Source organism: Rhipicephalus microplus, chromosome 1 (assembly GCF_043290135.1).
Source record: "Rhipicephalus microplus isolate Deutch F79 chromosome 1, USDA_Rmic, whole genome shotgun sequence".
Taxonomy (NCBI): domain Eukaryota; kingdom Metazoa; phylum Arthropoda; class Arachnida; order Ixodida; family Ixodidae; genus Rhipicephalus; species Rhipicephalus microplus.
This window is the reverse complement of record NC_134700.1, coordinates 112,064,590-112,089,794: the sequence shown is the minus strand read 5'-3', so window position 1 is coordinate 112,089,794 and position 25,205 is coordinate 112,064,590. Positions and strand designations below refer to the sequence as shown.

Here is a 25,205-nt window from a genome sequence, read left to right as displayed (position 1 = left end):
GCCATCTGTAATCCACGCAGAATCGCCATGTACCATCCTTCTTCCTGACAAGAATCACAGGGGCAGCCCAAGGGCTACACGACTCTTGGATGACCCTTTTCTTTAACATCTCTTCTACCTGTTGAGTAACGACCTTGTGCTCCGCAGATGAGACATGGTATGGTTTCTGCCGGATCGGGTGAGCGGATCCTGTGTCAATCCCATGGCGAGTACGCGACTCGGATACACTTATTTGCTCTTCTTTCTGCGCAAAGTCAAATATATTAGCATGCTTCGCAAGGACTTCGCCCAAAGCTTGACGTTTTTCTGATGATAGCGACTTGTTTACCATACTCAGAAAGTTGGCTTCTGTATGGTACGTTGCACGAATAGGATCTACTCTCTCGTCACTTAAAGATGCAATAAAACTGGTCGCATTTTGTTCGAAGCGGGCGAGTCGCATTCTGCCGGGTAGCATAACAGGTTCATTTGAATAGTTCGACACCCATAAGGCCGATCGCCTATCAATGATCGACAGAACACAATGTGGAAAGAGCACATTTTTCTTGGCGCAATTGAGAGGAATGGGCTCCACAAGAACATCAAACTTTCCGGCGTCCGAGACAGAGGCGTCAACGCGTACGGTCTTCATCGAGTTGGGCGGCAAGACAACATCCTCAATGACGGTGATAGATCCTTGACAGCACCTAGGATCGTCAGTAAATGCGGATAGCATAATCTCGCCTGCACTGCAATCTACAGTAGCCCCGCACTCGCGTAGAAAATCGATGCCCAAGATGATGTCATGGGTGGAGCTGGTCAGGACGGCGAATTCAGCCTCGAAGACCTTGTCACCCAAAGTGACACTAACAGCACACACACCGATCGGGCACAATGTCTCCCCGCTCACTGCACGAAATGATGCACAACTGTCTCAGCGAAACATCACTTTATGTCCTAGCCGCAATTTGAAGTTAAGACTCATCACTGAAACAGCTGCTCCAGTATCTATCAAAGCCATCGTAGGAAGTCCATCAATAAGTACGGGGACCCTATTTTGCGTCATAAAAACGGGTAGAGGCATAGGCGGATGTAGTGACAAATGTTCGGCGACCTCACCTCCATTGGCCGCACCACCTAGTTTCCCGGAGGCGGGGAGGTGACGCGTCGACCAGGAGATGGGGAACGGAACCGGCGTGTTGTGGGGGGCGTCAAGCTTTGCACGGAGGAAGGCGAGTCGTTGCGTAAATTCCGGTGGAAATTGCGTCCTACATGTGTATCACTGTGGGTCGTTTGCTGGAAGCCGTCCCCAACGTACGGGTCCCGCATTGAACGCATACCACCGCGCCAGCGGTCTTGTCGTGAAGAAGCTGATGGTCCCTCGTAGTAGCGCTGCTGGGGGCGACGCCTTTGACCACAGAATCGAGCCACATGTCCACGGAAACCGCAGTTATAGCACACAGGGGCCTCACGCACGTCACCAAACCTTCCACGAGGCGCTATTTGCCCATGATCGTCCCACGAAGACACCATTGTAGGTGGTTGGCGGGAGGCGTTCTGGAAACCACGGCGATGATTTAAGTTGTCGGTTGAGGCTCTGGTGCTCTTGATTGGGGCACATCATATAGCGTGGCATCAACGGCAGCGCACATTGCGTCGTATAGCGGGGAGGTATTGATAGCAGGTGCTCTCGGCGGGTTGACAGCATCACGTCGTCCAAGTTCTTCGCGTACGATTTGCCTCATCATTGAGGCAAGATCACAGGAGGATGTTGTAGGGACGTCGACACTTGCAACGGTGGTGACGTTGGCAAGTCTACCAAATTTGGGAGTGATGCGCCTAGCCTTCAGTGTCTCAAACGTGCGGCAGTGTTGTATTACGTCCGCTACAGACGCCAAGGTGTCCTTGCCGATGAGGAAATTGTAGACATCCTCAGCAACCCCTTTGAGAAGATGCCCTACCTTGTCATCTTCTTTCATGCGTGGGTCTACAGACTTGCACAATTTCAGAATCTCTTCAATGTACATTGTGCATGTTTCACCGGGGACTTGAGCACGCTGCATCAAAGTTTGCTCAGCGCGCTTCTTCTTCATCAATGGGTCCCCGAAGCAGCTCGCTATTTCTTTCTCAAGCGCTTCGCAGGTCGTTAGTGTTTCTTCGTGGTTTTCAAACCACACCAAAGCCGTCCCTTGAAAAAACAATCCGACGTCGGACAACCGGGAGGCCGCATCCCAACAATCGTATTTACTCACACGGTTGAAGTGTTTCAGCCATTCGTCGACGTCTTCTCCGACGCTTCCAGAGAAGCTTCGTGGTACCAAGTGTCGGGGCCATGCAGCATTAGACGAAGAGTGCGTGGTGTCGCCGTCAGCAATCAGATCCATAGAGAGCGTTGGTAGACCAGCCAATCGGCGGCTTTGGCGTAGTTCTTGAGGTAGCGCTTTCGTGATCGTTCGCGTTGGATCACTCCGCTGTACCCCGCACCTTCACCAATCTTGTTACGGTATGGTGCCTTTATTTACAGGAGATGATCAATGCGAGAGTCCAGGGACCTGGCCGATCACCCCTCGTGCCAACCTCGTTCTCCTCTTCTTCCACACACCCCCTCAGTATCGTAGCAATACATATATATATGTGTGTGCGTTTATATACGGTTGTATGCATTTATGTGTATGTGTATAGGTTCTGAAGTGACACTGTATTAGTTAGTGATATGTATGTATGGTATAGTCATTTAATCCAATTAGTTATCTCCTGTTTTATCACTTACATGTAAATATTTTGAACTACCATAAGTTTCAATAATAATTTTCATTACGTTCGTTTTGTTTTATTCGCTTGCTGTTTTTTCCTTAGTTGCCAATCTTTGTTCTATATTTTTATACATGAATTCACAGGAGGTCCCCCTGACAGTTTTTACTTTGGGACCCCCTTCTTTATTATATCAACTTTTTACTTGCACTGTATTGTACTGAATAAAGAGCTTTATCTTATTAAAAAAAATGATAAGAATGTTGGGGATTGAATGTCCCAGAACCAACATATGATTATGAGAGACATTGTAGTGACAGACTCCAGAAATTTTGACCACCTCGGTTTCTTTACCACGCCCTAAATCTAAGCACATGGGCCTCAAGCATTTTCGCCTCAACTGAAAATGGCAGGGGGCTCAGAGCCTGATTTCAAGACGTTTGTGAAAATATGTGTGCTGGAGCACAAGGACATGCATTGAAAATTTAGAAGCAGTGGTGACTGCAAGACACGCAATCTTTCATCTGCGGTCAATGAGCTGACCATGTCTGCGCACTTGACATGATCACCTGGTATTGATGAAAATTTAAGGTTATCCATGATGAAATTTCTTTTGAAGGGAGAGGTAATTACTCAGAATATGAATTGAGATAATTCCACTAATTGAAAAAGTGTTTACTTCATTGGCTTGAATGAAGCAAGTTTTGCTCATCAAATGTGGATTTGTAGCTTTGATTCTTCGTCAAAGTTGCACAAAATAACTGTTGGTGGCCACTGCGGCAAAGAAGCAAAGATGGATATGATCCCTATAACGTGAATTTTCGCTAGTGTATGCAAATAATGGTTTTTATAGCATTGACATGGAATACAATTTTTTTTCTTTTAGTCTGTTCTAATTTAAAATGTTCAGATTCACCATTGTCTGTGCCGAGTCAAACAGTGGCGTCGCCTTCGCTTGACATTTTGGCTGATGTTCATGAGCGGCAGCATAAAAATTGTTGCCTGAGGAACTAGTGGCAGCTGCCTAAGAACATGGAAAGCAGCAGAACTAGCTTTCTTGCAAGGCAGTAAAAGGACTTCACATGAAGAACGCTATGCTGGAAAAATTTGTTTTTTTTATATTCAAGAACAGTTGAGAACACCAAAATTAAGGTGCTTAAGCTCAGTTGCATGCACACCTTGAATATTGAACGCTGCATGTGATGAATAGTTTGCGAGGAGGGCAATCAACGCCGCTATAGCTTCTCAGTGCGACTGAAGCGGGGACTTTTGTAATTGGCTTCTCAGATGGAAACACTGCTTAAAGGGACACTAAAGGCAACTATTAAGTTGACGTTGATTGTTGAAATAGCGGTCTAGAAACCTCGTTGTGTCACTTTTGTGCCAAGAAAGGGCCTATTTTAGAAATAAAATCACCTTTTAGTGGTCCGCATCGGGTTGCCGCACCTCAAATTAACCGCCTCAAGAAGCGGATCGACCGGACTAACTCACGTCACTGTTGCCGTGCACAACGTTGCCTGACTTTACTGCGCTAGTAGCAGCAGACCGAAAGCAGCGGAAGCCATCGCAGCAATAACGGCCACTGATAAATTTCCGACCCTTGGCTTTGAGATTGAAGACCATCTTTTGTTTCAACTGCGCCCTGCTAAATGGCACTACACGTCCCGTGTAACCATGCGAAAATTCAAATTCTGAACCACTCGTGCCATTTCCCACAGTGACCTCTGGCGGTTCTTTTTTCCATGAACAAAACAGAAACGAACAAGCAGCATTCTATTGCGTCTCTCGATATATGGAAGGTTCTTTATTTACTGCAGTTAGGTTGATTACTAGTGATTAATTGTAGGCGGTTCGTCTGATGTCATCGGGATCATTATGAAAATGTCCTACTGCGGCGCTTGTGTTCTTGTGCACTTACGTTAATTTTTCGGTAAGTAGGGACTGTTGTTGATAATATTGTCGTTTTAGATGTTGTCATACCTTGAGCTTTTACTCTGACGTAAATTGTTGTTTGACTTTAGTGTCCTTTTAAGAAATACTCGTGCCTTGCTCCAGACCAAGTTTTCACTACAAGATTTTTCTTTCCAAGAGAGCTGTGCAGAATTCTGAGGCAGATTCATGCTACAGTAGGAAAAAAAGAATGCCACCTTTCTTTTCATAAACATACAGCTGCTTCATAAAACTCGTTTGAGGCTCTTTTCAGAGCTGCGTTACACAACTGTTCTGTGATTCACTGCAACAATAGGTCGCCCACGTAAAGCATGGGCATGGGGGAAATTATCTTTAAGAAGTTGTTCACTAGGTCCTTCACTGATTCAACCAACAAAATTTATTCATTGCGATTGATACCCCGAGGCAACCTGGGACTATATAATGCCACAATAGAGCACAAATTTCATTTGATATTATTTGTGGTTTACGTGATAAAACCACGATATAATCACGAGGGACACCTTAGTTGGGTGCTCCGGATAATTTCACCACCTGGGGTTCTTTATTGCACACTAACATTGCACGAGGCACAGTCCACTAGCATTCCACCTCCATACCGAAGGCCTCATTTTGTCTCCCTGGGGTTCTAGACGCCCATTTTAATCAAGTACACCGATGTTCTTGCATTGGTACTTGACTAAAATGCAGCAGCGATGATTAACGGTTGAGCCAGTGACAAGCCAATTCACAGGAGAAACAAGGCAGTGTGTGAAAACACCTTCAAGAAGACTACGAATAAAAATAAAGAATAGTATCTGAGATGTAACAATCCAAAACCGTGATATGAATATGAGGGACGCCATAGTCGAGGGCTCCAGAAATAGCGAGCATCTTTTTTAACAAGCACTGACATCGCACAGTACGTGGGCAGCCATCGCGGCCGCCCCCGATTTTCGGGTGAGAGATGTGCACAGTTGGGCCTCACCTGATAAGATCCATCTGGCTGCACGCGTCCACCTTGGATGGTGAAGTGGCAGTCCTGGTTGGGCTTCTCTTGGCGCTCAAAGAAGTCGCAATAGATGTGGCCCAGCAGGTTGCCGCCCTCCTGCTCTTTCACGGCCTGGTTGCAGAAGCGTCACAGAAAAGGCAACAGGAAGGAGAACCATAGTCAAACAGGATGTATTAACGGGCTGGTTGCTGCGAAACCACAGTGCTTGTTAGTGCCAAATAGTAACATAGGACAGTACACAGGACAACTCAATTAACAAAAGTTGTCACTTGAGAGTAGCGCTGTGTCATGTCTTCTGTCCTGTGCTGTCCTTTTACACTAACAAAGTACAAAGAAAGAAGCACGTGTATCAAGGCGAACACAAAACATAAGAATACAAGAAAACCTGAGAACTTGAATGATTACTGGTGTGTCACAGTCAAAGAAAGATCAAGCACAAAAGGGATTGCTTAATATAGCTTGATGTATTGATAATTTGAAATACATAAATACGCTTAGCAGAAGCATAATCTAGAAACTCCACACATCTCAGGCAGTACCTTGAGATTCAACCGTTAGGCCTTTTATATTCTTGAATTTGTGCAGCAGCCGTGCCTTCACTGCCCCAGAGACCACACACAAGAAGCAGAAAGAAGCTAGTATACAATGAGAAGAGTGAAGGAGAACCTGGACGTTTTACTGCTACATACCTAACTCCTCCTTGCCCAACCACCCTTTCTCCTCAGAAACAGCAGTCTATTTTAGCAGAATTTAATACAAAACTTCTGTTTATTGCAAAAGGGAAAGAACAAAGTTGTTCATAACACTCTGTTCACAAATGTTCCGTCCTGTGCCTCGCAGTCACATAATGAGGGAAGAGAATTCCAGCCTTGTCACGGCACGCTCATGCAGTGGCAGTTGAGAGTGCTCAAAGCTAATAGCTTTAAAACTAGGTTTGTCCTGCCAATCCACATGTTTATCACTTCAGTTGTGCTGACAGACATTTGCTGCCATTGCTTCACACATAATTGTAAGGCTACTTTTTCACGTTACGCTCTATCCGCACCATAAGAGGAATTAAAATAATGCTTGGTCAACCACGGCCACAGGGATTCAAACCTGTAACCCTGTGGCAACGTGCAGTTGTGAGCTGAACATGAGGAAACACTGCGATATCACATAATTTGGCACTTGAGGATTAGAAGCCATTTAATGCCTCAGATAGACTTTGGAAGTGGCAGTGCTTATGTATGGGTTTTACAAGCAACAAAAAGCAATATAGTCAGAACTTGTTATAATTAAGTTGTTTCTCACATCAAAATGACTTAGCATTGTCCTATATTCATTATAAATGTATATTTCTTACAGCCTATTTTTTTGTTGTCATTTGTTTCACATTACCATAAATGTCGACTTACGTGACTATACTTTCACAGAGGGCTGAGAATGTGGCTAGCTGTTCAATAAGTAATATCCTTAGCCATTTCTCGCATGGACAACAAAGTTTTCTGTTTACTATCAGAAATGACCTCTGCCTTCATGATGGCAAGTTAGACAGAGCCAATTTCATTCAGATTCTATATGATCAAAAAGATAAAAACACTGCATTGCGAATACAAAATAAACCGAAGCCAGACAAGTTTGCAGGAGTCAGCACGCATTAGCAGTAAGCAGACTCTCGACATACCTAGACACATAACATGAAATTGGAGGACAGACAAGAGAGCTGACACATCCATTGCTGTCAGTTCTGTCTATCACTCATTAGCATATCACTTATAAATCACTACCAGTGACTACAGCTACAAGTAGGACGGTGGTTTGTTAACTTTGAGGATTAACAGTGATCAATAACAAGCCCAACTTTCAATTCTCAGATACTTACCAGCTTGACGACGTCTGCGTGCCACACCTCCCCAGCCTTGACATCCTCAGTCTCGAGGTAGACACCATAAAGAGCACGGAAGATCTCATTCAAGCCATCCATGCAACAGCCGAGGGAGAAGTACGGGGCATAGTCAGAAGCCTTCAGCTGGAACCTGAAAACATGCGTACCAGCCAAGCTTACACTAGTTAACCCTCTGTGATATAGAAATTCTGTGGGAATCCCAATGTACTACGGATGCATGCGACCGACGAAAAATCAGCAGTGAAAGTTTATCTTTCAAGTTTTCTCTCAATTCTTGAAGCTTTATTTTTTCCTTTGTAACGACTATAGAACAACGAAATCATTCCTTGGAGAATGTCCACGGAATGCCTTTGACGATTGGCTGATCAATAGTCAAGTTGTCAGCTAATCTTGATAACGTTAGGATGACTGTTTTTCTTCCTTTTTATACATTTAAGTATTTTCATGCAACTGCAACTACAGCTGACACAGGACAGTATTATGTAAATGTAAACAAGATACTCGAGTAATAAGGCAAATTTGAAGGCATCATAAAAATACAGCACATCAAATGTCTGCCTTGGAGCAATCGGTATCGAAAGCTGAAAATATGTTATGCTGCAGTATTCCAATATACAGATTATGATAGAACATGGGCTTATGAGTTCCTTTTTAAACAATCAAGGAATTTTTGCAAGCCAGTGCAAACCTGTAAACCTGAAAACTAGCGAAAATGCAGACATTTCTTCAAGCTAGCACCAAACTTTTTCGGTGCCTTGATCTGGTTCACAAAATAAATGAACGGAAGTTATTCAGAAAATTGATCGGTTGTATCAAGCATATACATTGTTGATACTTGTGTTTCCTGGGCAGCGATCGCATCACCGTTATCAGACAGCATAAGCACATAAGGAGTTCCTTGACTACTGTTTCTAAGCCGTCTGGCTTTCAGGTCTGCACATTTCAGTCAACAACGACGCAGCTTTTTCTGTACACAAAGTCACCACTTGCTTCTGAAGGAGTGTAAGCTAAATTATCTCCTCTAAGTCTAGTAGTACAAAACTCTTGCTAAGCAGAACATCAGGCTTCAGTGATGGCTAGAGAAGTCAGGATTCATCAGATTCACGCCTTATTTAAATTGAGCAAGGCTTGGCCTTTGGGATAGTAGAAAATTCGTCATCACAGACTTATTCTTATGGAAAAAAGAAAAGACACAGGGCAAGATAACAGACACTGACCCTGCAGTGCCCATTTTGAACAGCACTTGTCCATGTCTGTGATCTTGTCTCATATGTTTTTTTTTTTTCCGTAAGGTATCTGCATTTATACTAAGCGCTGTTTTTGCTGAGTCCAGATTATAAAAACAAGAGATGTTTGCAGGCAGTTCCCTCAATCTAAAATACTTCAAATACAACTGCATAACTTAAACAGGGACTTAGAACGACACGAAAAAATGATTTTCAAGTACCATGGATCACCAGCTCGCCTAATGAACTATTTTGGGCCTGACTGCGTTTTCTTTTGTACACTGTAAATTAAATGATTCCATAAATTCTCATTATGGCACCTCCAGTCACAAAATATAGCTGGATTTGACGATACATGCTAGTAGCTCTTTTTTAACCTTTCACAAATGTAAAAAAGGGCAGCATTATGCCTTCTGTGCTGTTTTGAGCTATCACTATGAGCACATGCACACTATAAGCAAAGATCCTGCCGAGCTGCTTCATGTGTGTGCTGGTCTTTCCAGAATGGGCTCTAGGTGCCACAACAACATTACGTGATAGTTCACTAGACGCTGACTTCCAAAAACAGATTTTTAATGATGTCAGTTCATGAAACATCAAAGCACAGTACCTGTACAGCCTAATTAGCCTTGATTAACTCTTTAAATGCTTTGAACAAGCAGACCTCGTCCTAACAGAATATGTACTCTCTGGTAGTGTTCAAAACAAGAAGCGCTCGTCTACAGCTTAGATTGCATGTCATCCACTAGATGGCAGCATTTACTCGCCAATTTCGTTTTCTCCTACTGCAGGAAAGCAGTTTTTGTATGGAAAGATGTAGGCTTGTGCAAATAGTGAATATGAGGTTCGAAGCAAATAATTATTTTGGCCGAATATTTTTGATCGAATTCAAATAGTGTATATCATATATTATAAAGAGAAATGAGCACATTTGTCATGATCCAACTAACCTGCATAATAAAAGCCTAGTGCAAAAACTCGCCGAAGCTTTAACCTTACCAACTAACCTGCTCGACGAGCTTTTTTTTTTTTTTTGAAATTGAGACAAGGCTTGTGCAAAAATCATTCTTTTAGGTTCGAAAGAAATGGAAACAACTGTAAATAGTAGCAGGATTTGACTTTTGGTAGAATAAAAGGGATAACCTGTAAATGTTATGTTTTAGAGCAAATAAGGCAGTTTAATAAAAAAAAATGATGAATCAATGTGACAGTAACTTGTTCATTTAACTTTAAAGTGGGGCTTTGCGACAGTGCAGATTTCCTGTCAATAGTCTTCACGGCTTAGCACAAGTTCACTGCAGTGAAACCGCCTTTGCAAAAAGCCCCATGCGCACTTATTCGTTCATTTCCAATACTTCGATATTTTTTTTTAACAATTTAGGTTCGTACCAAAGTGAAATCCAATTGAGTTATACTCGCACCAGCCTAGAAAGATGGCAAGCGGTGGTGGTGACCGATGCTGCATAGCTGCCCTGTCGACAAGAAAAAGAAGCCTTTAGTACTTGTCATCATCCTCGAGTGATGATGATTCGGATACAGGTGTTTATCTTGCGCCCGGAAGTGAAGACAGCAATGACTGTGGATTCAGCAGCTCCTTCGGTGATGACGAAGACAGCTTAGAAGGGAACATCGCGAGTGCTCACCAGTGAAGTCACATTGCGTTATTTCGTGTTTTGAAATTTTCCACACAGTCGCGAATTTCGCCGAGTGACATTGACCAAGGAGACAGCCTACACAAGTGAAGAAAGATCCGGCGTCCCAACTTTTTACTCATAAAGATTATATCTTTATTAGCAGCGGGTAGTTGGTTTTCTATGTATTGTTGAGAAGTATCGCGTTGATTCGACCAAGTATGTTGTGCAAATATTTCTTCAACATCAAGCAGCTGGTTCTCAGTACAATCAAATTCGAAATCAGCATTAAAAAAAGCCCTTTTGGTTGAGAAACAATTAAAAAAATTGAGCATTTAAGGGATTAAAAAAATTTACACGAAACTCAACCTGCCTTCCGCGTCTTTGCGTTTCAAACAAACGTTTACTCAAGTAAACGGTACACTGAGTTTTGCTTGAAACCGCTTTTTCAGCACCCGCATCGACGCCAGTTTCCGCTGGGTCGACGCTGTGTGCACCGCTGCTGCTTCGCATTTTATCAGGGTTCTCTTAAGGGACATGGTCCATAACTTTTAATTTATCTGTGCACCACTTGCCATTTATAAGGTCGGCCCACGACATTGGGCCTATGGTCGCAGCCACAAGTCGGCCCGTGTGCGGCCATTAACCAAAATAAACCTCGGCCCAACCTTGTTAGCGAAGCTTGGGCAATGACCGGCTAGGCTGGCCTTGTATGTTGGGCCAGCATAGAGCTGAGGTTGTTCTTTCAGTGGAGGATCTTCATGTCCTAGACAAACTTCCCGCGACAACATACCGAACGGCAGGCTAGGCCTAATCAGCATTCAATGCGTTTCAGTAGTGGTCGCATGCTATTTATAGGTTGCAGATTGCTACGGAACCAACGGAACTCTTTGCAGTGACTGCACTTGACGGGAAGGGATACATGTCGTTAATGAAAACGAGAGTGGCACGTGTAGTGCTCGAATGGTGGTTCACTATTCGATAGCGATGTCTTGAAATAGGGTGCGAGCCAATGAAATGAACGACTGGCGTCTTTCTGCTCCTGAAATTTCGAACGTGATTCGGCTAAGCTTCTGTGTAATGCGCATAATTGACTGAGGCGCTCCGAGAAGAAGTCTGCGAGTTTCTGCGATGGTGCTTTCTTTTGTTAGACACCCCCCCCCCCTCGCCTTTTCGCGTTCATTCGTTGGCCACGTGCATCTTTGGAAGATAAATTTTCTTTAAACTTGTGAATTTATATGCTTGTAAGTACCACGCATTGCATGCTTTGATTCTCGGACATGTGAGGATGCTAAACACATTTTGCCCAATGCGGCCCTTGTAAAACGCGGTTTTAGTTACACTGTGATACCGCCTATAGTGGGGATATTTCCAACTCTTGCGACTTGCGTTATAAGTTGTCTATACTGTATAGTGCTTTTTTTTTTTTTTGCACTGTTTACCAGCTGGCAACCAAAAATTACAGACTTTCTGTGTTCTTATTCATGCGAAATATTTTTGTTGGTTTACAACATATATTTTCAGAAAGAGCATTTCATTGTGAAAAATTTGGTACGCTGTAATTCATGCTGGAGTACTTTTCAAACTGGCGAAGACAATCTTCCCGAGAAATAAGAAAACTAACCATTTTCTTGCAGTAACGAAAGAGTTAAAAGTCCAGGAAACGAAGGACTCTCAAAGCAAGTCCAAATAACTTATATTGATAAAGTGTAGCCTTTCTTAATGAACAGTTAATTATACAGTGCTCACTTATACTGCTAGAACAGACAGCGCTAAGTGGTGTTGATTCTTACCCAATGTGCAACCACCTAGCTCAATTAAAGTTATTGCTTGCCTGTGCTCTGTCGTCCTTTGTAAAAGGAAACACGGCAGCGCATGGCCACTGCTCTGTGGAGGCAGCATACAGCGCCATCAACCGACAGTGAAAGAAAACACGTTCGCTATCGGCGTCATCTTCGAACAAAATAACCAGCCACAGTCGGTAGACAAATGCTGGTAGATTATGCTCCTGGTACGACACCACAACCGGCGATGCCTGCAGCACGTCGTCTGCATGGTGCGCGAGCACAGTATACTCGTAAGAGCACTGTCCCAGGTCTTACGAGAGTTGCGCTTTGCCGAAAAAAGATGTATAGGCGAGAGGGACACACTCGGGGGAAGGCGTGGTTGTGGTTTATCACTGAATGATACAGAGTGTCATTCAGTGATACTATGTATTATCTGAGCTTTATGCCTTAGCCTTAGAGCTCGAACATTTTCATAAGCTACCAATCAATACGTTTCCAAAAAATTGATATGAAACGAAGGACTCTTAAAGCAAGTTCAAATAACTTATAATGATGAAGTGTAGTCTTTTTTAATGAACAGTTAATTATACAGTGCTCACTTATACTGCCAGAACAGACAGCGCTAAGTGGTGTTGATTCTTACCCAATGTGCAAGCACCTAGCTCAATTATTTGGTATGTAGTTCTCCAGTGAACAAAAATTAAAATCTTCATGCAAATATTTTTTAGCATCACCTATGTTTTCTCCCCTGCATTGCAAAAAAAATATAGAAATGGTATTTTTTCGTGAGACTCGCTCGAGAAAAACTCTGAGACCACCTTTGCCTAGTCCTAATGTCATAACTTGAGCATCTCCGTTCGTCCAAGGGTATGAGTGGACATGAGGAAACCGATAGTGGCGATTTTACTCGACTAAATTCTCGCTGTGTGTATACGAAAATATGTGCGCAGCCCCCCCCCTCGTTTTCTGAAAAGGCTGCATGGTTTTCAGGCGAGCGGCAGCATTGTTATTAGTTAAGTCGGTGGACCAGGTTCGAGTCGAGGAACAACTAGTTATACGGGGCAAAGAAAGCAGTGACTGAGATAGTTTACATGAGTAACAGATGCGCTTGAAGATGCTGCAAGAGGAAAATTTCCCATCCTTAATTCGTTGCCTGCTGACTTCATAAGGAGAGATATGGGCGCAGAACTACGCCTTCACCCGAGTGCATCCCTCTCGTTATACATCTCTAGCTTTATCGAACCGTAACTCACGTAAGCCGAGAGACAGTGCTTTTACCAGCATACTACGCTCGAGCACCCAACTCTGTTTACCTATCGTGGTGGGAGCGTAATCCAGCAGTGCTTGTCTACCGGCAATGGCCAGCCTAAAAGCGAGCGCGTGCCTCCAGACGAGCCGGGACTGCTTATTTTGTTCGTCGATAGATGACACCGAAAGCGAACGTGTTTTCTATCGTGCTCGGTTGATGGTGCTGCAGGCCGCCACCGCACGGTGCCGGTCATGCACTTCTGTGTTCCCTTTCATAAAGGACGACAGAGTACATTACGTACATGACATGTCAAGAGTCATGACGCCTGGAGGGATACAACAGAACTGCAGAGAAACCTGCATGGCTACACACCTGCGCTCTTTGCAAAATAGAATACGGTTGCTGTTAACACTGCTGCTGATAGTGATCACGATAAATCGCAACTAGACACTACAGGCCTTTCGTTGTTTAGAAACAACACAATGACCGCAGCACTATTACAACTGCAGATAACAGTCACACAGCAATGCAGACTGCTACTATTCAGCACTGCTAAGAAGATGCCCATGCTAATTGGGCCATGGAGAAAACTAAGCACAGAGGATCGATTAATTTCGGCACAGCCATTTGTATTGGGTGACAAGCTCTGTGTAAATGCTCATACTTGTGGTACTGCTACCGATGAAGCTGGCAATTTTTTTTGCCCTTTGTAATGAGTGGGCAGCTGCAAAGCCCCAACTTGCTATGGAATTCGTTTGACATAATGCCCTGCACAATACTAATAAACGTCCACCACACCATGCAATTACGAAGCCACACACGCGAATCTTCGCACAATTAGATGTGTACATAGGTTTTTCTTGAAGCAGTTTCAAATGCTAGCATGGCTGAAGAGCGGAATAGTTCTCACTCACATGAAGTGCCTCGGTTTGATTCCAGTGGTTTCGTGGATACCTTATTTTTCTCATCATGTGCTATAGCTGCAATGGACACTGACGGCAATAAACGATATTGGCGCCAACCAAAATTGGCTATTTGAATGGGCTCATAACAGCTCAAGCTTTAAACTAAATGTAGCTATTGCTATTAGGTGATTCATGATGCCACACATAAATCACAACTGCTCATCAGCCTCTTTAACCCAAGACTTCTGGCACTTGAGTTTGGGAGTGCTACCTTTGAATGAGTGCTGCCCTTACATGAGTATAGACCAATAAACTCACTCCTTGAATCATTTCAAGGGCATTACAACTGACTTGGCCTTCATGAGAGCGAACTCAGTCTTTGCTGAGGCTGTATGAGAATAGTGACCCCCATCAACCTGCTGATGACAAAGCCCACATTACTCACTTCGCTTGTCGGGCACAGAATGTGTAATAAGGGACGTCCCAAGCTTGAAGCACCTGAAGAGAGAAAATGCACAAAAAGCGCCACAACTGACCAGGAGGCTATAAAATCAGGCAGATTGCAAGAACACTGAGAATCTGTGTAAACTAAACTTTCTTTGGTGTTGGCAAAGAATGCTGCTCTTAGCATTTCAAAAGTTCAAACCATACAATGAATTTGAACATGTTGTCTCCAGAAATGCCCTTCCAAAAGAAAAAGCTCTTCCATTAACTAGCAGGGGCCCCCAAACATATCCCCACTATGACACTGTTCGCCATCAGGTGTGCAACTGCTAGCTGGAACAGCCACTCTCCCTTCGATTTACACTAAAAAAAAAAAAAAAAAGGTGCACATGGCTCTTAAGGGCATGTAAATTATTGATGGAAGAGCCGCTCTTCCAATCAGCAGCAGCAGCACTGTGACCGTGAACAGTGGCTTGTAAAATCTGAAAGATTTCTCTCCTTTTTTTTTTGTTCTAGACAAGCCCATGAAATAATTCTATACTATGATACAGGCAGAGCTGGTAAGCAAACCTAATGCTAGTATAACACCACCACAACATCTCTGAATTCTCATCACTCCCACCATTATTACTAGTAGTAGTAGTTCCGGTTTCAGCTGTTACGTCGACTTACATTAGTGCAAATGTGACTTACAATCGTACAAAAACAAAAAAGAAAGAAATAAGACAGCTTTTTCTATCGCTGCTACAGGAGGACTGAGTTGAGAGCCCTTGGAATGATCTGCACTTGTTTGGGATCTGAATGAGCCAACAGCAGCAGTGCAGCAAAGATCGAGTGATTATTACATCTAGTGGTGTAGTTTTAATATTCGGCCCCACTCAGAATTTCAGGGGAGTGGCTATGCATTTATTTTTATTCTACTGTTTTTTTTTTGTCTCTGCAAAGCAAGCATTGTAACCACTAGGGGAGTTCATGTTCCTTTAGTCCAGAGAGTACAGCACTCACAAAAGGATCTGCAACAAAAGCAGCAGTGAAACGCTCCATTTGTGCAGTTATACGAGAGTATTTTGTCAAGTATACATGAGAGATGTGGAGGGAGATGTAATATCTGATCTCAATATAAAGCAAAAATCAATCTGATGTCGCCTGATGCAAATGGCAGTTATAAAAATATACGCATCAGTTAGCACCAATCTTTCCTTTCTTTTTTTTATAAATACAAATTTATTTTTGTGAGAAAGAGGAGAAGGATATTTTTTGGCAGCAACTTGTCAAAAAAAAAAAGAAGCTCTAAAGGCACTCCTACTCTACAGCAACACTGAAGTAGGAATTTTCACTGAATCATAGCTAAACAAAAACATACAAAGCAGCGAAATTCTATGTGACTTTGGGTCCTTCACAATTTACAGACGAGATAGGGTTGAGAAAAGGGGAGGGCAAATTTTGGTTATAGTCAAATTCCATTGGCACTACAATAAGGTAGATATTAACAGCAGCAGTGAAATGCTCTGCATTAATCTGCCTGTTGCCTTGGGTAATCGTTTACTGGTCACCTCTTATCGACCTCATGACTGTGACTGTGCTTTTATCAATGACCTCCACTTGGTGTTGGCTGATTTGAACTCTCGATGTCCTCGTGGGAAATTTTTTCTGTGCAGGGACTTTAATCTTCCCGATATAGACTGGGTCAAACTTGCGGCCCCTTTCTCCTCCTTATATAGGTGAATGATCTACCATCAGGAATTTCATCGTACATTTCATTGTTTACTAACGATTGCATCCTTTATTGCCGAAGAACCACCCCTGATGATCGTGAAATTACACAAAATGAGCTAGCTTTAGTTGAAAACTGGTGTTAATTATAGGTGACACAGACCAATGTTTCCAAATGCAAAGTCATGTGCATATCTGACAAGCAGTCGAACTCGGAACATGTCTACAAGTTAAACTCAATGAACTTGGTGTATGTCGACAATTACCGATACCTTGGTGCACTTATTTCTAACACTCTCGCATGGTTAGATCGTATCACACACTTACTCACTGATCCATCAAAAACCTTGGTTACATCAGAAGAACTTTATGCGTATCACCTCCTGCAGTCGGTAAAATTGCGTATGTACCTTCATAAGTACGAAGCTCGAATACGTGTCCTTTATTTGGAGCCCTCGCCAAATCTATCTGATTAATCTGCTGCAATCCGTTCAAAATAGGGCTGCCCAGTTTATCCCATCCAACTACGATCACTCATCAAGCATCACTTTTATTAAGGAGTCTTTAAACTTGCAGAATCTAGCCGACATACGTAAGTTTGTCGACAGCCGGGCAACGTTGTGCTTGGCAACAGTGACGTGAGTTGGACCGTTCCTTGAGGTGGGTAACTTGAAGTGCGCTAACCGCTATTGTATTTTGTGCTCCTGTATGTGCAAATTCTGTGCAGACATGTACATGTTTGTACAAGTGTTTTTTTACGTCTATTCTCTGATCCTGCAAAAGTATTACTCGTGTATTTGAACTTCTTTGTTATTTTCTTTGTTTTTTGTATTTAGTAAAATGTTCTCCTCCCTTATGTGATGCCCCGAAGGTACCCTTGAGGGTCAAATAAATGATGATGAATGATGAGAGTATGATTAATATTTGTAAACTATTGCAGACTTCTTACATCTATCACCTAGTTTTAACAAATCCCACACACTTGATGTAAGGTTACTCACAAATAAAAAGAAATGAGGACCTTCAATTTTGCAGAATAAAATAAAGGATACTGGAGACCCTACTTACACATTTATTGCCACTTCCAGATGTCTTCATGTCTAGCATCTCCTTATAATCGTTGTCAGCCCTAGCAAAAGAAACAGAATGAACCTTTAATAAAACTAACATTCATTTCATCCCAAATACAACAGTTATTGCAATAAACAAGTCACAGAGAAAAGAAAAGAAGAGATAGAGCACAGCATGACTTTTCACAAGCATAGTGTTATTATGATATGGTTCTGGATTCAATTTTTATGTTGAGCTCCCGAAAAGACCACTTAAGCCTGATGCTCTGAACTGATACAATGACAACAAATCTGGCGGTTTCAGGCAGCAAAATGCTGTCTGAAATGCTGCATTCCTCTGTTGAGAAAGCATAATTTGAGGTGAACATGCTACTACACACGTGTGCACCCGAGTGTGTGTGTGCACGTGTATGTTCGTGTGCATGTGCATTCATGTGTTTGTGTGTGTACATGTGTTTGTGTGAGCATGTTTGTGTGCATATGTGTTTGTATGCATGCACATGCATCTGCATATGCGCATGTGTGTTTCTGTGTGTACATGAGCGTATTTGTGTAGATTTGTAGCCAACACGGAGTCCATCCCTCTCTTGCGCTTGGGCTCAGGACCCGGCATTTTATTCCAGCATTGGCAGTCGCAGTTTGATGGGTTTTGATTGATTATATGCGGGGTTCAACATCCTAAAACCACCATATGATTATGAGAGATGCCGTAGTGGAGGGCTCCGGAAATTTCTACCACCTGGGGTTTCTTAGCGAGCACCAAAATCTGAGCACACGGGCCTACAACATTTCCGCTTCCATCGGAAATACAGCCGCCGCAGCCCCAGTTTGATGGGGGCGAGATGTTAGATCTCCATGTGCTTAAACTTAGATACCCATTAAACAACCCCACGTGGTTCCAATTTCTGGAGTCCTCCACTTTGGCATCAAGAATCATGTGTGGTTTTGGGATGTCAAACCTCCAACAATTATTATTTATATAGTTCACCTCAATGGCACTGGCAGGTAGCAAAGAGTGAAGTTGACTTAGCACTGGCTTTTATCTTTTCTTTTTAGATAGACTCTACCTGAAAAGATAAGAAAAAAGTTCTCCTCTCTAATAATGACTCAGCGGACAGCTCTCTATGTAACGCAATTAAACATTTTGTTAGTTACCAAAGGAACACAAAAGAGAAACAATGACTTGGTCTATATTGATAAACTGCACTCTGAGAACTCTATACTGTAAGTTTCACTGTCGTGAGTTCATTATTATCAAATTAAATGAAGGTTGAAGTTCCATTTTTAAATTTCACCCCTAAATTTCCACAGATGACGTAACAAATTTCAAAATGTATTTCATATTTTCCTGAGAGAGAGAGATAGGTAAACCTTATTGATTTTCGGCAGATTTCTGGGCTGAGCTCCCGCCTAGGAGCTAACAGAGAAACCGTGTCTCCGGCAGCATCCTTGGCCTGCTGGACCGCCTAGAGCTGCTTGTCCAGGCCCGAACTGAGCAGCGCAGTCCACCACCGTGCCTGAAGGTTTTCATTGGAGGCCGCGAACCCAGAGTTTCTTATTAATGCTGAACATTCCCATAGGATATGGTCAAGAGTGGCTCTGGTGGTACAGTACTATCAGAGGTTGGAGCTATAGACGTCGAGATATATATGGTGCATGATGACGGGGTTCATGAGTGTGCGTGTTTGTAGCTGCCGCCATTGAACGGACTTGGCCCGATTCAGCTTGGGGTGAGGCAGGGGGTACTCCCGCCTTTGCAGTGGATAGTGTTGAGTTACGTCACAAAATTCAGTAATTTAGTAAGCCGATCTTGCCATTCCCACACCGGCACAGAAAAGTTCGTTTGGGTGGCCGCTTTGTCTAGCGTGACTCGGAACGTAAGACCTCGAGCCACGTTGTGGGCCACTTCATTCGGGCTGTCCTTTGGGTTACCTAGTGGTGTGTGGGCAGGGAACCAAAGGATGTGCACGTATTTGTACCTCTCATGAATTTTGCCTGTATTAAGGATCCCCAATGCCTTGGGGGGAGATTCTGCCGCTGGCGTAGTTTCGAACGGCCGTCTGCGAGTCACTGATTACATATGAGGCGTTCGTGTGGGCTATGGCCAATGCGATAGCCACTTCCTCCGCCGTTTCTACGCTCCATGTGATGATTGAAGTGCTGCTTTTGCATTGTCGTGTCTGGTCTACAACAGCAGCCACAAAGCGGTGACGGTTCTGGTAGCATGCTGCGTCGACAAAGATCGCCTCATGGTTGTGCCCGAAAAACTTTGACATGGTTCTGGCTCTATTGACATGTCTGTCCTTTTTGTGTTTAGGGTGCATGTTTCTTGGTATGGGTGGTACTGTGAACTTAGCATGGATAGTGCATGGTATGCTGGGTTTGTCTCTGCATAGAATGTGGTAAGAAATTCCAAGATTATGTAGAATCTGGCATCCTGGCTTAGTCCTGGCTAATCTCTTATACTGGGAGATTTGATGTGCCTCAATTAGCTCCTTAAGCATATTGTATAAACACAGTTGAAGGAGGAGTTGGGTGCTGGTGTTTTAGGACAAACCTAGCGCTTGTTTGTGAATTCTCCTGATTAGGCTGTTGAGTTTTGACTTTTCTGCAGTGAACCATCAGTGGTACATGACCGTATAGGTGATGTGACTTGGTATGAATGATTGGATAAGACGGGTCATGCTAGCTTCATTCATGCCTTTATGTTTATTGGTAATGCGCCTAAGGAGGCGCATCGTGTTCAGCGCTCCGACGTCAATTGGTTCAATGAAATTTTCCGAAACTTCGTGTGCGAGGTCCTTGGCACCAACAAATGACAATGTACTTTATTTATATAGAGAATAAGGTATGTAGGAACCAGTAGATGACTTCAACGTTTACTATGTCACAGTGTTTGGTGCAGGAATCTCATGGTGGCATCTCCACATGCATTTTCTTTTCATGTGTTTTCTCGCTTATTAAGCATCATGTCATGATAAGAGCAGTGTTTTCTGGAATGCAGAATTGTACTTACTAATACGTGAAAAACTGTTTTGCTCTTCAATGTGCCTTTTAGTAGTCTCGTTTCTGCCTAGGCCTGAGCCAAGCATAAACATGGTCTAGCTCAAGACCACCGATTTAGCCCTACCGTAAGGACTGATGAGTCAACATGTCTTGTAAGACCAATAATAATAATAATATTATAATGAAGAAGAAAGACATTGATACCATGGGCTAAACTATCATCACCACAAAAAGAAGGCACGAGATCGGCGATCGCGCACAATTATCTGGGTCCGTCTGCGTTCTTTTCGAGCTATCTGCGTTCTTTTTGAGCTGGGCTCCTTCAATAAAACCCCTTTACATTTGGTGCAGGGGCTGGGTGCTCGACCAGGACGTCGAGAACTGTCGGTCGTCCTACGAAAAAGGCAGTAGACCAAACAGGCGGGATGATGCTGCTAAGTTGGGCACCGTCAACTTTTACTTGGCTAATGTGGTGAAGCTGTGGTATACAAACCACGAACTCAAGTTCCGAAACAGGGCCGCTTTCAAGCAGGCAATATCCTCCATTTTCGGTCGCCCTGCCGTGCGGTAGTTGCGCGCCAAACGACACATGCGTACACGAGCACAAGAGCCAGGTGAAACGTTTCCCGCCTATATCAAGGTGTCACACACTTCGAGTGAGGCCCCGCCGATCCAACATCGACGTGCGGCAGACTCGCAGGCTTCCACTTTACGCTTCGGCCTGCGACGCCTGAAAGGCCTCTGGAGTCGTTTGTGACACAAGGATATACTTGATCTCTGCAGGCGCGACTATGCCGCAATGAGCGAAAGTGCCAAGATTCAGCACATTAGAAAAGGTGTCCATGACCCCGTGTTTCAAATGCTCCTTGCGAAGTCTCCTGGCACGGTGTCTGAAGTGATAACTCTGGCCAGAGCTACAACCCATTGCCAGGCCAACGAGCTCTCACTCGCCGTCCATTTCAGCCTAACTAACCACTCGCTGCACTCGACATCGTGCCTGACTGCTCCTGCCTTCTAGCACAAATGAAAGATTTTGTGCGTGAGAAGGTTGCAGGTCAGCTTTCCCTCCTACCGCTCTTTTTAGCGCCAAGAGCTCCCACAGCAGCGGCAAGTGCGACCACCGACCCCGTTGGTTTCCATGCTCCGACATGCGCTTCAGGACTAGATTTCTGAGGCTGTGCAGTGCCCTCTAAACAGCACGTTGTCGCCGCGCCTCTTACTTACACTAACGCAGTAAAAAAGGCAGCAGCAATCAGCCCTCGTAGTTCAATGAACTGACGCATGTCTCCGTTCCTACTCAGTTGTCCGCCGCATGAGCTCCGCCCTTCGCTATCACAGCCTCGACTCAGCCATATTAAAAGCCCCTAGAACTTCGTTACGTAGCGACACTCTCCTCCTCTGCTCTCGTCTCTCCTCTGTCTCCTCTCCTTCGCACTCTAGTTTCTAACGAGGCGCCACCTGCATTACTCCTACGTAGCAGGCGCCCTTTTGCGACGAGAGCGCTTGCTCGGCAGGCAGAGCACTGAGGGCGTTCGCGCCAGTCATCTAACTCAAGCAAAAATTATTTTAACGCGTGTAAGGTTGGCCCACGACTGCTTTGTTTAGTGCCACACACTACGGGTAGTGCCACACGCTAAGACTCTTGCCTTTGCTGGCGACCCTTGTCATGGTGGCAAACACAGTAATCAGCAAGTTACTGTACTGATCAGTAGCAATATGTCGGGCACAGAAAAACTGCCGATGCTCGTCATCAGCAAGTCGAAAGCTCTGAGGTGCTGCCTGTTTCGTACGAGGCTAACAAAAAGGCCTGGGTAACGCAGAAGATTTTTTAAAGCTATGTGAGAAGACTAGATCGCAAACTTGATCTAGAAGGCCGCAAAATTGTGTTGTTTGTCGACAACTGTGCTGCGCACGGACACATAAACAACTTGAAGGCTGTGCACGTCGAGTTCTTGCCATCTAACACGACAAGTGTCCTACAACTGATGGACCAGGGTGTCATACGCACTCTCAAAGTGAACTATCGGTCACCCTTGCTTTCGCGTGCGGTGGTGTGCCTCGATAGTGGAAAAGCGTACTCGGTCGATTTGCTTGGGGCACTTAGCATGCTCGCCAATGCGTGGAAGTCGATGACATCGACAATGCTGCGCAACTCTTTTCGCCACACGGTATTTGCGTTGAATGGCGAACCGGCCGCCTTGGATGAGGACAGTTTCGTCGACCAGGTGTCGAAAAGCGAGCAGCTTATCGACGACCTTCGCACTGCCGGCATCGAGATTCCATCAGATGTCTCGTTTTCTGAGTTTGCATGTGTGAACAACGAGCTAGAACTTTGCGCTGGCCTCACAGATGAAGAAATCATTCTCCAAGTGCTTGCACAATTCGAGAGCCTCGATGGCGACAACTTACCCGCAACAACACAGCCAACGCAAGCTGAGCTGATGCAAGCGCTCGCAACTCTTTCGTCAGCTTACAGCAATAAGACAACTCTAGCCGAAATGCGAGCGGACGTGCTCGCATGGAAGTGAAGCATGGCCCAGAAGAAGATAAATCATTTTTCCTGCCCTCCAGCTCAATAGTAAGCAATAAAGTGAGCATTTTGGGGGCACATTTGCTTTTTTGGACTGCCCGATTTTCGGGACATTTTGGCGGTTCCTTGAGGGTCAGAAAAATCGATCGTCGATTGTATAAGTTTAATGACATGTTCTTCGGCCTCTGCAATGCACCTTTCATCTTCGAGCGCATGATGGACTCGGTTCTTCAGGGTTTGAAGAGGCAAATATGTCTCTGCTATCTCGACGATATTCTCGTCTTTGCCCGAGACTTTGCAACACATTTCAAGTGCCTGAAACGCGTCCTCACGTGCCTGCAGAATGCTCAGCTCCAACCCAACCTCAAGAAGTGCCATTTCGCTGCTTGGCAACTTACGATTCTCGGTCACGTCGTATCAAAGGACAGTATACTTCCAGACACGGCTAAATTACGTGCTGTCGCCAACCTCCCCAAACCAACTGCCACCGATATTTCGTCATGGTCTTCCAAGTGTGACCAAGCTTTTTCTACCCTTCGTCGTCTTCTCACTTCACCACTAATATTGCATCACTACGATCTTACGGCAGCAACTGAGGTCCACACCGACGACAATGGTGCCGGCCTCGGTGCGGTTCTCTAGCAACGCAAGCCTGGATTCGCCGAGTATGTCGTCGCCTACACGAGCAGAACTCTCACCAAGGCTGAATCGAACTACAGTGTCACCGAGACGGAATGCTTGGTGATCGTTTGGGTGCTTGACAAGTTCCGCCCATATCTTTATGGCCATACTTTTGATGTAGAAACGGACCACCCCGCATTATGCTGATTGTCTTCACTCAAGGATCCAGCGGGTCGTCTTGCCCGTTGGGCTCTTCGGCTTCAAGAGTACGACATCCGCATTGCATATCGTTCCGGCCACAAGCATACCAATGCTGATGTAATTCCAAGCACTTCTTCGACAGTGCCATATTGTACACCGGAAGAGTACTGCCTATCACCCACAGATGAACGGTTTAACTGAGCGGTTTATTTGTACTCTGGGGGACATGCTCCTGACGCATGTCGCTTCTGATCAAACAAACTGGGGCCTCGTTCCTCCATTTGTGACATACGTGTATAGCAACGCTATGCAAGTCACTGTCGGGTTTCCCTAATTTTTTTTCTCCTGTACAGTCGCCAACCATCGCACACCATCGATAATTTGCTGCCATACGCACCTGATCCCTTCAAATGCACGCCTGTCTCGGAAGCCGCTCGTTACGCCGAAGAGTGCCACAAGCTAGCCAAGCGGCTTGCTACAGCTGACCGACAGCGCCAGAAGGAAACGTGCGACGACGACCATCATTCTGCACCAACATCCATTCCTGGAGCACTTCTATGGCTGCATGTATCGCCCTGGCTTCTGGTGTATCGCCAAGCTACTTTCTAATTATCGTGCTCCCTACTGCGTTGTCGAGCGTACCTCACCCGTGAACTATGCCATTGAAGCCCTCACGCCACCGAGCGACCTTTGTCAGTGTGGACCTGATACATAGATCGTCTCAAGTCCTACTTTAACCGGCTTGTCCCTACGTGTTAGACTGCCAGGATGGCTTCATCTTTTTCGCCGGGGGTGATTATAATGAAGAAGAAAGACATTGATGTCATGGGCTAAACTATCATCACCATGAGAAGAAGGCACGAGATCGGTGATCAAGTACCATCATCTGGGTCCACCTGCGTTCTTTTCGAGCTGTCACTCGCTTGCTCCACTGCTTCAGTAAACCCCCTTTACAATAAGAAGAAAATAGAAATTATGAACCATGCCCCTTAAAATGTTACAGTGAGCTTTTCTTTCTAACCACTTGTCACTTCGGAATTTGATGCTGCCAATGGAAACAATGCATTTACTTACTGAAGCCAAAAAATAAGCATACAAAGCATAAAGAAGTGTGGTACAAGGTCAGTCAAATAGGCTGCTTCGTTGGGTTAGGAAACATACCATGACTGTACAATTTATGAAAGAAATAGGGCTACTCATTGTTAAACAAACTAAAAGCAGTAGTGTATTTGTTGGTGGACTAGATATCTAAAATAAAGAAAA

The 25,205-nt window shown here is 44.4% G+C and overlaps 1 protein-coding gene across 1 annotated transcript in view; it reads right to left on the bottom strand.

Annotated features, from left to right (window-relative positions):
* The window catches only part of LOC119178257 (mitochondrial intermediate peptidase), a 108,087-nt gene that overhangs the window by 28,957 nt on the left and 53,925 nt on the right, over positions 1-25,205 (bottom strand). The window contains exons 8-11 of the mRNA XM_037429450.2: positions 17,583-17,643; positions 14,803-14,855; positions 7,536-7,689; positions 5,648-5,782 (exon numbers count right to left, since the gene is read on the bottom strand). Coding sequence (XP_037285347.2) covers positions 5,648-5,782; positions 7,536-7,689; positions 14,803-14,855; positions 17,583-17,643 — 403 coding nt within the window. The remainder of the gene's footprint in view (positions 1-5,647; positions 5,783-7,535; positions 7,690-14,802; positions 14,856-17,582; positions 17,644-25,205) is intronic.